The sequence below is a fragment of the Pelobates fuscus genome, chromosome 10 (assembly GCF_036172605.1).
Source record: "Pelobates fuscus isolate aPelFus1 chromosome 10, aPelFus1.pri, whole genome shotgun sequence".
Lineage (NCBI taxonomy): Eukaryota > Metazoa > Chordata > Amphibia > Anura > Pelobatidae > Pelobates > Pelobates fuscus.
The window spans coordinates 13,210,816-13,224,739 of NC_086326.1; the positions used below are offsets into that span (position 1 = coordinate 13,210,816).

A 13,924-nucleotide genomic window follows, 5' to 3' on the forward strand; every position below is an offset into this window, starting at 1 on the left:
CCAAAAAAGGAAGTTAAATAAATCATTTACCACAGATAAACTAGAATGGGCAATAAAGAACTTAGCAAAAAATAAGGCCCCGGGCCCGGACGGATACACTAATCAATTTTATAAGAAATTTAAATCTCAAATCATTCCAGCGCTAACAGACACATTCAATGAAATTTCAAACAAAGGTCAAGCTTCTATTGATTTCTTGAGAGCACATATTACTCCAATACTAAAACCGGGTAAATCCCCGACAGAAATATCAAATTACCGCCCAATATCATTAATAAACGCCGACGTAAAACTCTACTCAGCAATATTGGCGAAGAGACTCCAACTAGTAATGCCAGAAATTATACACAAAGACCAGATAGGCTTTGTGGTCGGAAGACAATCTAATAACAACACCAGAAGAATGATAGAGATACTGGACTGGGCTCAGAAAAGTGGGATGCCCCAGCTGACCCTGTCTATTGACGCCGAAAAAGCGTTTGACAGGGTCAGCTGGGATTTCCTAAAACAAACTATGCATAAAATGGGTTTTTAAGGTTGGTTTACGGGGGCAGTGGAGGCCCTGTACTCAGTGCCGTCTGCCAGGATTGTAGGTAGGGACTTAAGATCAGAATGGTTTACAATTCTCAACGGCACGAGACAGGGCTGTCCACTCTCTCCGCTGTTATACGTCGTTTCTGTGGAACCCCTGGCATGCAGGATTAGACAAAACACAGGCATAATAGGAATTAAAATTCCCGATGAACAACTCAAAATCTGTCTCTACGCAGATGACGTAATACTGACCATTACAGACCCAGAAAACTCGTTACCTCAGTTGTTATATGAGATTACGCAATACGGAGAGGTCTCTAATTTCAAAATGAATATTAATAAAACCTCAGCTCTAACCACAAACATAAATAAAATACAGCTACAAAGATTAAGACAAAACTATCAGTTTAACTGGTCAATTACAAAGTTACCATATTTAGGTATTCTGTTAACATCAGACGTTGACAGTTTAATGGAAATTAACTTTATGAATCAATTAAAAGAAATGAATAGACTCTTGAGGGAATGGAGGCGCTATGAAATCTCATGGTGGGGCCGGATAAACACGATTAGAGCCTATATAGTCCCAAAATGGATTTACCTGTTCCGTATGATACCTCTCAAGATCTCAATTCATTGGCTAAATATAATACAAAAATGTTTCACAGACTTCATTTGGAGGGGCAAGAAACCCAGAATTAATTCACTAACACTAGCGAACAAAACTCATCGGGGAGGCCTGGGGTACCCATTAATAATTAATATCTATCATGCAATTATGACAACACATGCCCTAAACTTACAAGCTACAGATTGCAAAGAACAAGCATGGTATAAAATAGAACTATATAGAGAAAAGGTTACAAATTTAGAAACATTACCTTGGGCCAATATAAACAAAAGGGTATGCTTACCAGAAATCAAAAGTAAAATTATCTCACAAACAATAAATGAATGGTATATAATAAAAAAAAAATTGGGAATAGCGGATCAAATCCCAGATACTATACCCATAAAAATGGTAGAAAATATTATGGAGGATATAAATATGGAAAATTGGTATAAAAATTTCGACACATGTATTAATGATTTATATAGAAATGATCAGATAGAAGATTACCCGACCATAAAAACAAGACTAGACCTACCATCTAGGGAAATTTTCAGCTATTTACGCATCAAAAGCTTCCTAAAGAAGCACCTGATAAAATACAATGGGGATACAGGAAAGTTAACTAGAAAGATCTTAACTAAAGACACCACGAATAAAAAATACTCCACAATAATAGAGCTACTTAATCTCATAAATCAACCAAATATTCCTGTGATCTTTAAAAAATGGGAAAGAGAATTGGATAGCAAAATCGACTTTATCTCATGGTGCCAAGCTTTCCAAAAAATTAAAAAAAACCTCCATTCCCTAAACATATTGGAAAACTTTATAAAAGTCAGCTATAGATGGTACATGGTCCCAAAGAGATTAAATAAAATTTGCCATACTAACCCTCCAAATTGTTGGAGATGTTTTAATTTAGACGGCTCTATGCTACATATATGGTGGAGCTGCCCAAGAATTCAACCAATATGGGAGCTTATATATAGCATAATAATACAGATAAGTAATATACAGTTAAACTTTACACCAGAAACCGCCTTACTACATATTTATAATACCGAATTAAACAAAAAAAATGAAATATTAGTCATTCATTGTTTTATGGCTCTAAAGCTGTTGATTGCAAGATCATGGAAAAATACTGATATCCCTGACCTACAACATATAAAAGAACAAATTTTGAACCAACTAGAGATGGAAATAGGAACAACCTGGTATAATGATAATAAAAAACAAAACCTACTAAGAGAAATATATAACTCTCTAATAATAGACATAAAACGAATAGAATAGATGTGGTCTACTGTCATAATGAAACAGAGATTACCCATTTTACACGAGAGATATTAATATTTAAATATATGCTGGTTGGTATGAATGTAGATAAACTAATCATAGTTAAGAGACAACAAATGTAATTAATAATAACTTTTTTTTTTTTTTTTTTTTTTTCCATATTTTCTCTTATATTTCTTTTTTGTGTGTATATAGAGGATAAATTTCTATGGTTAGGATATAAATGTATGGGAATGTATTGCATGTTGGATTCATAACAGAATCATGTTTTATTGATTAAGTATAATTGTTAATACTTAATGTTTTGTAAAAATAAGAAAAACTTAATAAAAAGGAATTAAAAAATAAATAAATAAATAATAAACGGTTGCTTAAGTCCAGAATTACAGGCAATGTAGCTTTAAATAATAAACGGTTTCTTAAGTCCAGAATTACAGGCAATGTAGCTTTAAATAATAAAAGGTTGCTTAAGTCCAGAATTACAGGCACTGTAGCTTTAAATAATAAACGGTTGCTTAAGTCCAAAATTACAGGCACTGTAGCTTTAAATAATAAACGGTTGCAATTAGCAGGTTCTGAATCATTTAGAGTCTGTTAGTTGAGTTAACAAGTTAGGTGATAAGCAATTACAATAGTTTGTTCCATTAGCAATTATCTGAAGCAAGACAGGTGCAGCTAAACTCGAATAGTGGATAGGTTGAAGATAGCTGTAGCTGGGTTGTTTGATAATAAGACTTTGGTAACAGGCAATAAAGGCTTTAGATATGTAACTCTTATCACAGAGGTTTAATGTTACTTAGCTTCCGGTAAATAGAAAACAGGTTCCCAAGTTCTCCTCAGAGGCGGTTATATCCAATGATATGTGTGTAGAGAGTTCATGCTTTAGTCGAGGATGAGGAGAGGTGAAGGGGACGTGAGTAGTCTTCCAGTCCAGTCCGGTAACAGATGGCTTTCACAGAGAAGTTTGTAGCCGGTTCGTGAGTGCGGTACGTAGTTCAATAATCCAGCGTCTATCAGCTGGTGCGGTCGCATTAAGTAAGGAGACCGCGTCATAAGGGGGTGTGGCTAAGCTCCGTGGAACCCGGAAGTAAGAGGATACCGGGGTTAAGGCATGACAGACACTTAATAATAAAACATGTTTAGACTTAATTTTTATCCATATTTATACATTTAATCTCCTGGGGACAGAAATGCCCCCCATTTGGTGGAATGGCCCCCATTTGGTGAAATGGCCCATGAAGCCTAAAGAACATTTAACAATCACTGTTTATTGAATACCTATTGAATTACATATAATGCAGAGTGACATGTCTAAATCATTACTTGACCTCTACTGACATGCACACACAATGTGAATCTAGTATTCCATAGGCTATCAGTATTAAGTGATTCAATATGTTTTAGAGAATTAATTGCTCCCTGGAATGCAATGGTGGTGACCATGTTCCATTCCTATCTGTAGATGAAAGTGGAGGACAGAAATGGAGAACTGAAGCCAAATGAAACAGTTTTTCTGGTAACGAACATCAACGATGTGGATTATAATTTGAGACTTCTAACCAACGGACTTGGCATTGCCCATTTTACACTTGACACCACAGAATGGGAGAATATGGTGACACTTCAGGTAAGGCCCCAGTGTGAATGGAGGAATTCTTAATTGTGAAAATGTTCTACTACAATGATAGCTATAGATCAAGCCCTATAGCTAGTGAACATACCTCTTGCTATGTGCATCCTTCTTCTTGGTCAAAAGTATTAATTTTTCAAGCTTCCACCCATCCTTTATAATGTATGTGTTTGGCATCAATCTCGAGACCTTTCAGAGTATATTGAAGTTATTTTAAGTTATTTTAAGCATTGCTAAAAACTGTACATAGTATTTATTAAAACTACATAAAAAACAAGGCTAATTAGAAATAAAACTGGAACATAAAACTGACACAATATGTTCTGCAGTGTGTAACGTGTAAGTAAGTAGCCTACAAGCTGTCCAGATTCACCAGTTATAACTGCATGGGCCATGGAAAAAGATTAGGAGCAAGCCTGTTGGCACAGGGGGATGGTGGAAGGAGGGTTGCTAATGCCAGCCTAAAGAGTGGGGGTGGTTCCATCCATGGACCTACTCAATACAAAATTCACTGTTTAGATTGGTCTTAGATGGTAATATGGTACTAGAATAGAAAAGTGAGGTTAGCTTTCAGGAGGTCTTACACTATGCAGAAATTGCAGGTCTCCTCTTTGCCCTTGCAACCAATAATGGATGCACATTCACAAACTATGGTTCACTTGCTTTTTGCAAACAAATGATAGCATTAAAAACACTATTGTTAAACACCCTCTCCAATGTGATGGGATGTTGCTAGTCAACCGTCAAAGTAAAATGTAAGGAAAAAAAGTTGATGTTGGTCAATATGACCCCATATTACTATTGGTACAGCTAAAAACCTCCCTTATGCCCCCACCCACAATCTAACAAATGGTGAGCAGCTAGTAGATGCACAGTTTTATTAATATTAATCAGGGGGCAGCACTAGCATTCGCAAAGGGGAAATAGGTTGGATTTTTTGGACATAGATTTTAGGCAAGGCCTGGATTTCAGTAGACCGATGTCTTTCGATATAGTTGAAATCCATAAGAAATTTGGGCAGACATGTTGCAGGTTTAGCAAAATCTTGACATTGTTGAACAGCATGACCAATATCTGGATTTTGCAATCCGAAAGACCCCAAAGCAAACAAATGGTTTTAGCCCCATTCTGTTTGGGAAATAAGGACTTTAGTGAATAGACCACTATGACACATATTCAATAACACTATTTTGGATCTACATATAGTTTAGAAAGTGATTTTCTAGAAAAGGTATACTGAGATGTCTATTGTATTTAAACATACACTAAACAGAAAATTACATCACTAATTAATTTAAAAAAATATTAAGTGCAACAATTTGCTGTCTATCTATGTTCCCATCTGCATTCTCTGTCTATCTATATATATATTTTTTTTTTTTTACTTTGTCCATCACCATGCTGTTTCCTTTAGGGAAAATTTTCGTTGGATGAAAGTGATGAGCTGGGCAGCAAAATAGATGCATTCACATGGCTAGATCCCTTCTACTCTGAGAGTAACAGTTTCCTGAAGATCGAAGCTATTGCAAGTAAACTGGAATGTGGTACCAAGCAGCCGATTCAAGTCAATTATGCCCTTAACAAGATGGAATTGGATCCTAATTCAGAGCATCTCTCATTCTTTTACCTGGTGAATCTCATTTCTTGTTGTTCTGTATACTGTTTGGTGTAATTTTCCTTTTTATCCTCATGAATCCTGAGTGAGTATCTCTCATCCTTTCAGCTGGTAAATTTCCTTTTTTCCATTTTATACGGAGAACTCTACTGTCTAATTCCTCCTCATATTCTCCCTCAAGTTAATGGATTGTATATTTAAAATACAAGAACATTTGTCAAAGTACGTGCAAGAAGCTAGGGGATGAGCTGGTTTGATTTAGATTCTAATAATCATGAATTACTGTGGCTAATTATACAGATATTCATTAATTCATTATTATTAATTGATTGACAGTCTGCAATGTTTCAGGACACAATAAAGGGAGTTTTTGTCATTTTTTGTAATGTAATATGTTTCTGTGTGTCTTACGTTGAGTAATGTATTCCTTTTTTTGTTCGCTCAGATACTGGCTAAAGGCGGAATTTATTATCAAGAAGAATACAAATTAAATGTTTTAGAACAGAAAAAGGAACCAAGTAAGTTCATCAAGGAGAATACAAATTAAATGTTTGGACAAGCTGTTAGATAGCTATGTGATATGCTTCTTTTCTTAGTGGTTTTACATCCACAGAAATTCCATTTCCATAAATTCGTTTTCAGAGAAAATCATTTTTCTTTTGAGAAAATATGATGGATATAACTCATTAACGCCTTGTCTCTTTAAACAATGAGTGTACTTGTATTATATGTTTTTTTTTATTAAATTTAACCCTCAAGTCACACTTACCTTCCTTTCTGTTCCAGATCTGGTTTCACACTGCAGAATAATTACTATTTCTACCAAGCTAATATAGGAAAAGGTTGGCAGTTTTTCAATCACTCTGCTTCTATGATCATAAAACTGCCAACATTTTCATATATTATGGAGCATTCGTTATAAAACAGACTACATTCTAGAAACCAGAGAAGGGAGGAGTGGACTCAGACCATACTGAGTACACTACAGTCATTCTTTCTAGGATGCAATAGCTGATTTTCTTGGTGTAACTAAACTTGTATGCTATATTTGCACTATACATCAAACTGTTTATATATATATACCTGGATCCATGGCTGGCTTTACAGGGAATCATTTCTCTGTATGACTGACTTTACAGGGAATTACCTTTCTGCAAAACTGGATCTATGGCTGGCTTTGGAAGAAATCACCAACCCATGGCTTGATAACTATTACTCTGTAGGGTTCATAATGTGTTACATGCGTAGCTTCTTTTGATGAATACTTGATATGACCCTTATATTTCCAGTACTGCAGGGCTCGTTCTACCTTGAGATCCCAGTGACAGATAATATGATTCCTGAAATTTCCCTCTTGGTTTTCACTGTATTCATGGATGGGGAGGTGGCGGCAGATCGGGCAACATATACAATCTCAACATGCTTCAAAAACAAGGTAAAAGAACAGAAGAAGATGAAAATGGCATTGAAAATACAAGAGAGAAAGAGGAATGGACAGAGTGAAGGAATGTGAATCATCATCTGACCGCTTGACCCAATTTATGTTAGAAGACATTAGAATGTATATAAGAATATATTACTGTATCTTTAAAGAGGGTTGGTGAAATGCTACCTTCAATATGTTGGTATAAATGAAGCAGGGGGACGTTAAAAAAACTAAAGAATATTAGGAATTAGTGATTTATTTGAAAACAATCAGCCAGCTTCTTGGAACACATTTTAGTTGACTTGTATTTCCTCTTGTCTTTATACAACACCATTGTGAACAGGTGGAACTTAAATTCTCAGAAAAGAAAATTCGACCTGGGCGAAAGGTGAACTTGGAGGTAAAAGCGGAATCAGGGTCGATGTGTTCCGTCCGGTCAGTTGATAAAGGACTTTTGCTTCACCAGCCTCATGAGAGAACGCTATCATCCACCTTGGTGAGATAAAGATCCACCTCACAATGTCTACACTAATGGTGAGATATGTAAACATAATGCATGTTAATCATCAAGTGAAACATAAAGACACATTTCATACCAAATATAAGAAACCCTGTCCATGGTACTGATACAGAACGTAGCAATGGGAGTCACTGGGCAATTAAATTTGAAAAACCCTTTGTAACACCCATTGCCAAATCACAGACTTCCTTCTGTCTGCCTGATTTTCTCCTGTAAAGGAAGCATAGGAACATAGAATGCGACGGCAGATAAGAACCATTCGACCCATCTAGTCTGCCCAATTTTCTAAATACTCTCATTAGGTCCCTGGCCTTATCTTATAGTACTCATTTACTGTGTTAACCTCTACCACTTCAGCCTATTCCATGCATCCACTAACCTCTCAGTAAAGTAATACTTCCTGATGTTATTTTTAAACCTTTGCCCCTCTAATTCAAGACTATGTCCTCTTGTTGTGGTAGTTTTTCTTCTTTTAAATATAGTATCCTCCTTTACTGTGTTGATTCCCTTTATGTATTTAAATGTTTCTATCATATCACCCCTGTTGGACACACAGGAACAGAGGGGTTGAGGGCCCTGCTCAATGATTACATGCTAGAGGGAGTGGGGTAAAATGACACAGAAAGGTAAGGATAGTATTAGATTAGTGACAGTTGCAGAAGAGGAATCATTTGGGAGCTATGAACAGTTTAATTGATACGCTTTTACGAAGAAGTGTTTTTTTTTTAACGATTTTTTGAAAAAGTGGAGACTGGGTGAGCATCTAACAGAGGAGGGTGGCGAGTTCCACAGGAACGGTGCAGCCCTCGAGAAATCTTGAAGGCAAGTATCAGAGGTGGGAGTACGGACAGAAGATAGACATAAGTCTTCAGCAGATCGTAAGGGCCTAGACGGGACATACTTGTGTGTAAGGGAGGATAGATAGGTGGGAGCAGCATTATGTAGAGATTTGAAAGCAAGAACTAGAATTTTAAATTGAGCTCTATATTTTATAGGAAGCCAATGTAGGGACTGACAGAAGGGTGAGGCATGGGAGGTGGACAGGAAGATGAGCCTCGCCACCGCATTATGGACTGTAACGGCACAAGTTAGGAGCACGTAAGACCACTGAGAAGCGGATTACTGTAGTCAAGGCAAGAAGGACAGTGGAATGGACCAACACCTTAGTCGCATCTGGCGTTAAGTAGGGGCGGATGCGTGCAATGTTTTTGAGATGGAAATGACAGGGTTGGGCGATAGATTGAACATGAGGCTTGAAGGAGTCATCTGAGTCAAAGAAAACACCTAGGCAGCGAGCCTGCGTGGTGGAGCTGATTGTAGCACCGTTGACTTGGAGGGAGACAGACACAGGAGTAACAACACTTGAGGGAGGAAAGACCAGAATTTCAGTTTTGGTCAAGTTTAGTTTAAGGAAGTGGGCAGCCATCCAGTTAGAAACAGCAGAGAGGCAGTCAGAGACACTAGTCAAGAGGGACAGGGAGAGATCAGGAGAGGACACGTAGATTTGTGTGTCATCCGCATAGAAATGATATTGGAAGCCAAAGGAGCTAATGAGTTTACCAAGGGAGGCAGTGTAGATGGAGAACAGTAGGGGACCAAGGACTGAACATTGGGGGACACCGACAGAGAGGAGTTAGGGAGAAGAAGCAGAGCCAGAGAAAGAAACACTGAAAGAGCGCTGGGAGAGGTAGGAGGAGCACCAGGAGAGAGCAATATCTTGTAGACCGATATTGCGGAGGATGAGAAGAAGCTGTTGATGATCATAATGATCATATATATATTATTATTATTATTATTATTACATAATATATTCTCTTTGACTTTTAAAACTTTGACAATACCACCATTATTCCAGTAAATGGTAAAAAAGTAAAAATAAGGAAAAAAAATCTTCACAAAATTACTTGTTTTTAGATTTTTGGTTTCTCTGAATGGCAGTCTATGCATGAAATAGCTGTTTTGTGTTTAAGTTTTAGGTATGCATTGCATGTTTCTTGAATGTTAATATTTATTTTTTAATTAAAATATCTTGGCGGTGAAGGGCTGATTAAATCAAATAATAGAGTCCTAACAGCTAAAATAAGGCATGTTACCCAAGTATTTAAACAGTTTCATAAGTGCTTGTTAAAAACAACTTAATAATGAAAATGGCAAAATATTTTAATTAAAAAACTTAACTAGGATAAACTAGTATTGAGATAAATGTTAATTTTACAGTTAATTATTTTTGTAAACTCCTCCAGTTTACAAAAATAATTACCGTATATACTCGAGTATAAGCCGACCCGAATATAAGCCGAGGCCCCTAATTTTACCCCAAAAAACTGGGAAAACGTATTGACTCGAGTATAAGACTAGGGTGGGAAATGCAGCAGCTGCTGGTAAATTTCTAAATAAAATTAGATCCTAAAAAAATTATATTAATTGAATATTTATTTACAGTGTGTGTATGAGAATGCAGTGTGTGTGTATGAGAATGCAGTGTGTGTGTATGAGAATGCAGTGTGTGTGTATGAGAATGCAGTGTGTGTGTATGAGAATGCAGTGTGTGTGTATGAGTGCAGTGTGTGTATGTGTGTTTGTAATGCAGAGTATGATGCAGAGCCTTGGTGGGAGGTGGGCATTTTTATTTTTTAATTATTATTTTAATATTTTTTTTTGTTTCATTACATTTTTTTTATTATTATTATTTTTTTATTTTATTATTATTTTTTTATTTTATTATTATTTTTATTTTATTTTTTTTTATTTTTATTTTTTTATTATTAATATATATACATTTTTTCGACCCCCCTCCCTGCTTGCTAGCTGGCCAGGGAGGGGGGCTCTCCTTCCCTGGTGGTCCAGTGGATGGGCACTGTGTAGGAGGGGGCTGTGGGGGCTGCAGAGAGATGTTACTTACCTTTCCTGCAGCTCCTGTCAGCTCTCTCCTCCTCCGCCGGTCATTTCAGCACCTCGGTCAGCTCCCAGTGTAAATCTCGCGAGAGCTGCGGCTCTCGCGAGATTTACACTGGGAGCTGACAGAAGAGCTGAACGAACCAGCGGAGGAGGAGAGAGCTGACAGGAGCTGCAGGAAAGGTAAGTAACATCTCTCTGCAGCCCCCACAGCCCCAGTCTGTATTATGGCAATGCAAATTGCCATAATACAGACTATTGACTCGAGTATAAGCCGAGTTGGGGTTTTTCAGCACAAAAAATGTGCTGAAAAACTCGGCTTATACTCGAGTATATACGGTAAGTGTAACATTAACATTTATCTATATACTAGTTTAGTTTTTTTTAATAAATATATCTTACTATTTTCATAAAGCAATACCCATACTACTTACATAGGTGCATGATCTAATCCCAGCAGTGATAAGCTTAGCTTTTCACCTTATGAGGTCAATAAAGAAAGATTAATTAGTTTTAAATTCGCTGCTCTATCTTCTGCAGATCCAGTTTAGTGTCATGACATGAAGGGGTGCTGCCCTGCAACAGCACTGTCCCTTTAAGTGTGGGAACCAACTTAGCAGATAAATAATGCTAGGACACGATAAATGGAGTAATAAAGAAAATGTATTAAGGAAAACCAAAACTGCTCGCAGTTTAGGGAATAAGATCCATGAACTTGTGGCAATAATGGCAACTGATAGTGTAGATTTAGTCGCTGTTACTGAGACATGGTATAATGAGAAAAATGACTGGGACATAGCAATACCAGGGTACTCTTTATATAGAAAAGACAGGGAAGGCAAGAAAGGGGGAGGGGTGGCCCTGTATGTAAAGAATAGCATAAAATCTAGCCTAATAAAGGTTAGTGAGGCGAACATAGAGTCAGTTTGGGTTACGTTAGAATTTGGTAATCACACAGTAACTCGTGTAGGTGTGATTTATAGGCCCCCAGGACAAATTGAAGAGTTAGATAATCTACTAGTTGAATAAATAGCTAAAATGACAATGAAGGGGGAAGTTATCATCATGGGTGACTTTAATCTTCCTGATATAAATTGGAAAACAAAAATAGCTACTTGTGCCAGGAGCACACATATTCTAAACTCCCTACTGGGATTGTCTCTAAAACAAGTCGTTGAGGAGCCAACTCGTAAAGAGGCCATACTAGATTTAGTGTTAACAAATGGAGATTTGGTATCAGATATTACTGTAGGTGAAAGTTTAGGATCCAGTGATCATCAGTCAGTGTGGTTTAATATAAGAACAGTGACTGAGTCACACCACACAAAAACAAAAGTTTTAGACTTTAGAAAAACAGACTTTTCCAAAATTAGAATATGTGTAAAGGAGTCATTATCAGACTGGAGCAATTTAAATGGAGTCCAAAAGAAATGGGATTATTTAAAAGTTGCACTACTGAAGGCAACAGAAAATTGCATTGGGCTTGTCAGTAAAAGCAAAAAATTCAAGAAACCACTGTGGTACTCCACAGATGTAGCCAAAATAGTAAAAAACAAAAAGTTAGCATTTAGTAATTATAAAAAAACCCAGAGTGAGGAAGACAGAATGACCTATAAGATTAGGCAGAAAGAGGCTAAGCAAGTTATAAGAGCTTCCAAATCACACACAGAAGAGAAAACAGCACAGTCAGTAAAAAAGGGGGACAAAACCTTTTTTAGATACATAAATGAGAAAAGAAAAGTAAAACAAGGATTAGTTAGATTAAAAACAAAAGAAGGAAGGTATGTAGATGAGGATAAAGGTCTAGCTGACTGCCTCAATGAATATTTTTGTTCGGTATTTACAGATGAAAATGAAGGAAAGGGACCTCAGTTAAGAAAAAGGATAAATGAGTCATTTATTACACGTGAGTTTACAGAGGAAGAGGTTCTATTTCAACTGTCAAAAGTAAAGACAAATAAGTCAATGGGACCTGATGGAATACACCCAAAGCTATTAAAAGAGCTTAGTGGTGTACTAGCAAAACCATTAACAGATTTATTTAACCAATCATTGATAACAGGAGTAGTCCCAGAAGATTGGAAGTTAGCGAATGTTGTGCCCATTCACAAGAAAGGTAATAGGGAGGAGTCGGGCAACTATAGGCCAGTAAGCCTAACTTCAGTAGTGGGGAAAGTGATGGAAACCATGTTAAAGGATAGGATTGTTGAACATCTAAAAACACATGGATTTCAAGATCAGAGACAACATGGGTTTACTTCAGGGAGATCATGCCAAACTAATCTTATTGATTTTTTTGATTGGGTAACTAAAATTATAGATCAGGGTGGTGCAGTAGACATTGCTTACCTCGATTTCAGTAAGGCTTTTGACACTGTTGCACATAGAAGGCTTATCAACAAACTACAATCTTTGAGTTTGGATTCCAATATTGTTGAATGGGTAAGGCAGTGGCTGAGTGACAGGCAACAGAGGGTTGTAGTCAATGGAGTATATTCGAAGCTTGGGCTTGTCACCAGTGGGGTACCTCAGGGATCTGTACTTGGACCCATTCTCTTTAATATTTTTATTAGTGATATTGCAGAAGGTCTTGATGGTAAGGTGTGTCTTTTTGCGGATGATACTAAGATATGTAACAGGGTTGATGTTCCAGGAGGGATAAGCCAAATGGAAAATGATTTAGGTAGACTAGAAAAATGGTCAGAGTTGTGGCAACTGACATTTAATGTGGATAAGTGCAAGATAATGCATCTTGGACGTAAAAACCCAAGGGCAGAGTACAGAATATTTGATAGAGTCCTAACCTCAACATCTGAGGAAAGGGATTTAGGGGTGATTATTTCTGATGACTTAAAGGTAGGCAGACAATGTAATAGAGCAGCAGGAAATGCTAGCAGAATGCTTGGTTGTATAGGGAGAGGTATTAGCAGTAGAAAGAGGGAAGTGCTCATGCCATTGTACAGAACACTGGTGAGACCTCACTTGGAGTACTGTACACAGTACTGGAGACCCTATCTTCAGAAGGATATTGATACCTTAGAGAGAGTTCAAAGAAGGGCTACTAAACTGGTTCATGGATTGCAGGATAAAACTTACCAGGAAAGGTTAAAGGATCTTAACATGTATAGCATGGAGGAAAGACGAGACAGGGGGGATATGATAGAAACATTTAAATACATAAAGGGAATCAACACAGTAAAGGAGGAGACTATATTTAAAAGAAGAAAAACTACCACAACAAGAGGACATAGTCTTAAATTAGAGGGACAAAGGTTTAAAAATAATATCAGGAAGTATTACTTTACTGAGAGGGTAGTGGATGCATGGAATAGCCTTCCAGCTGAAGTGGTAGAGGTTAACACAGTAAAGGAGTTTAAGCATGCGTGGGATAG

General features: G+C 37.0%; 1 protein-coding gene across 1 annotated transcript in view; it reads left to right on the forward strand.

Annotated features, from left to right (window-relative positions):
* Positions 1 to 13,924, forward strand: part of LOC134575404 (alpha-2-macroglobulin-like protein 1) — an 80,012-nt gene that overhangs the window by 31,583 nt on the left and 34,505 nt on the right. Inside the window, exons 11-15 of the mRNA XM_063434706.1 lie at positions 3,909 to 4,073; positions 5,491 to 5,706; positions 6,137 to 6,209; positions 6,981 to 7,126; positions 7,461 to 7,613. Coding sequence (XP_063290776.1) covers positions 3,909 to 4,073; positions 5,491 to 5,706; positions 6,137 to 6,209; positions 6,981 to 7,126; positions 7,461 to 7,613 — 753 coding nt within the window. The remainder of the gene's footprint in view (positions 1 to 3,908; positions 4,074 to 5,490; positions 5,707 to 6,136; positions 6,210 to 6,980; positions 7,127 to 7,460; positions 7,614 to 13,924) is intronic.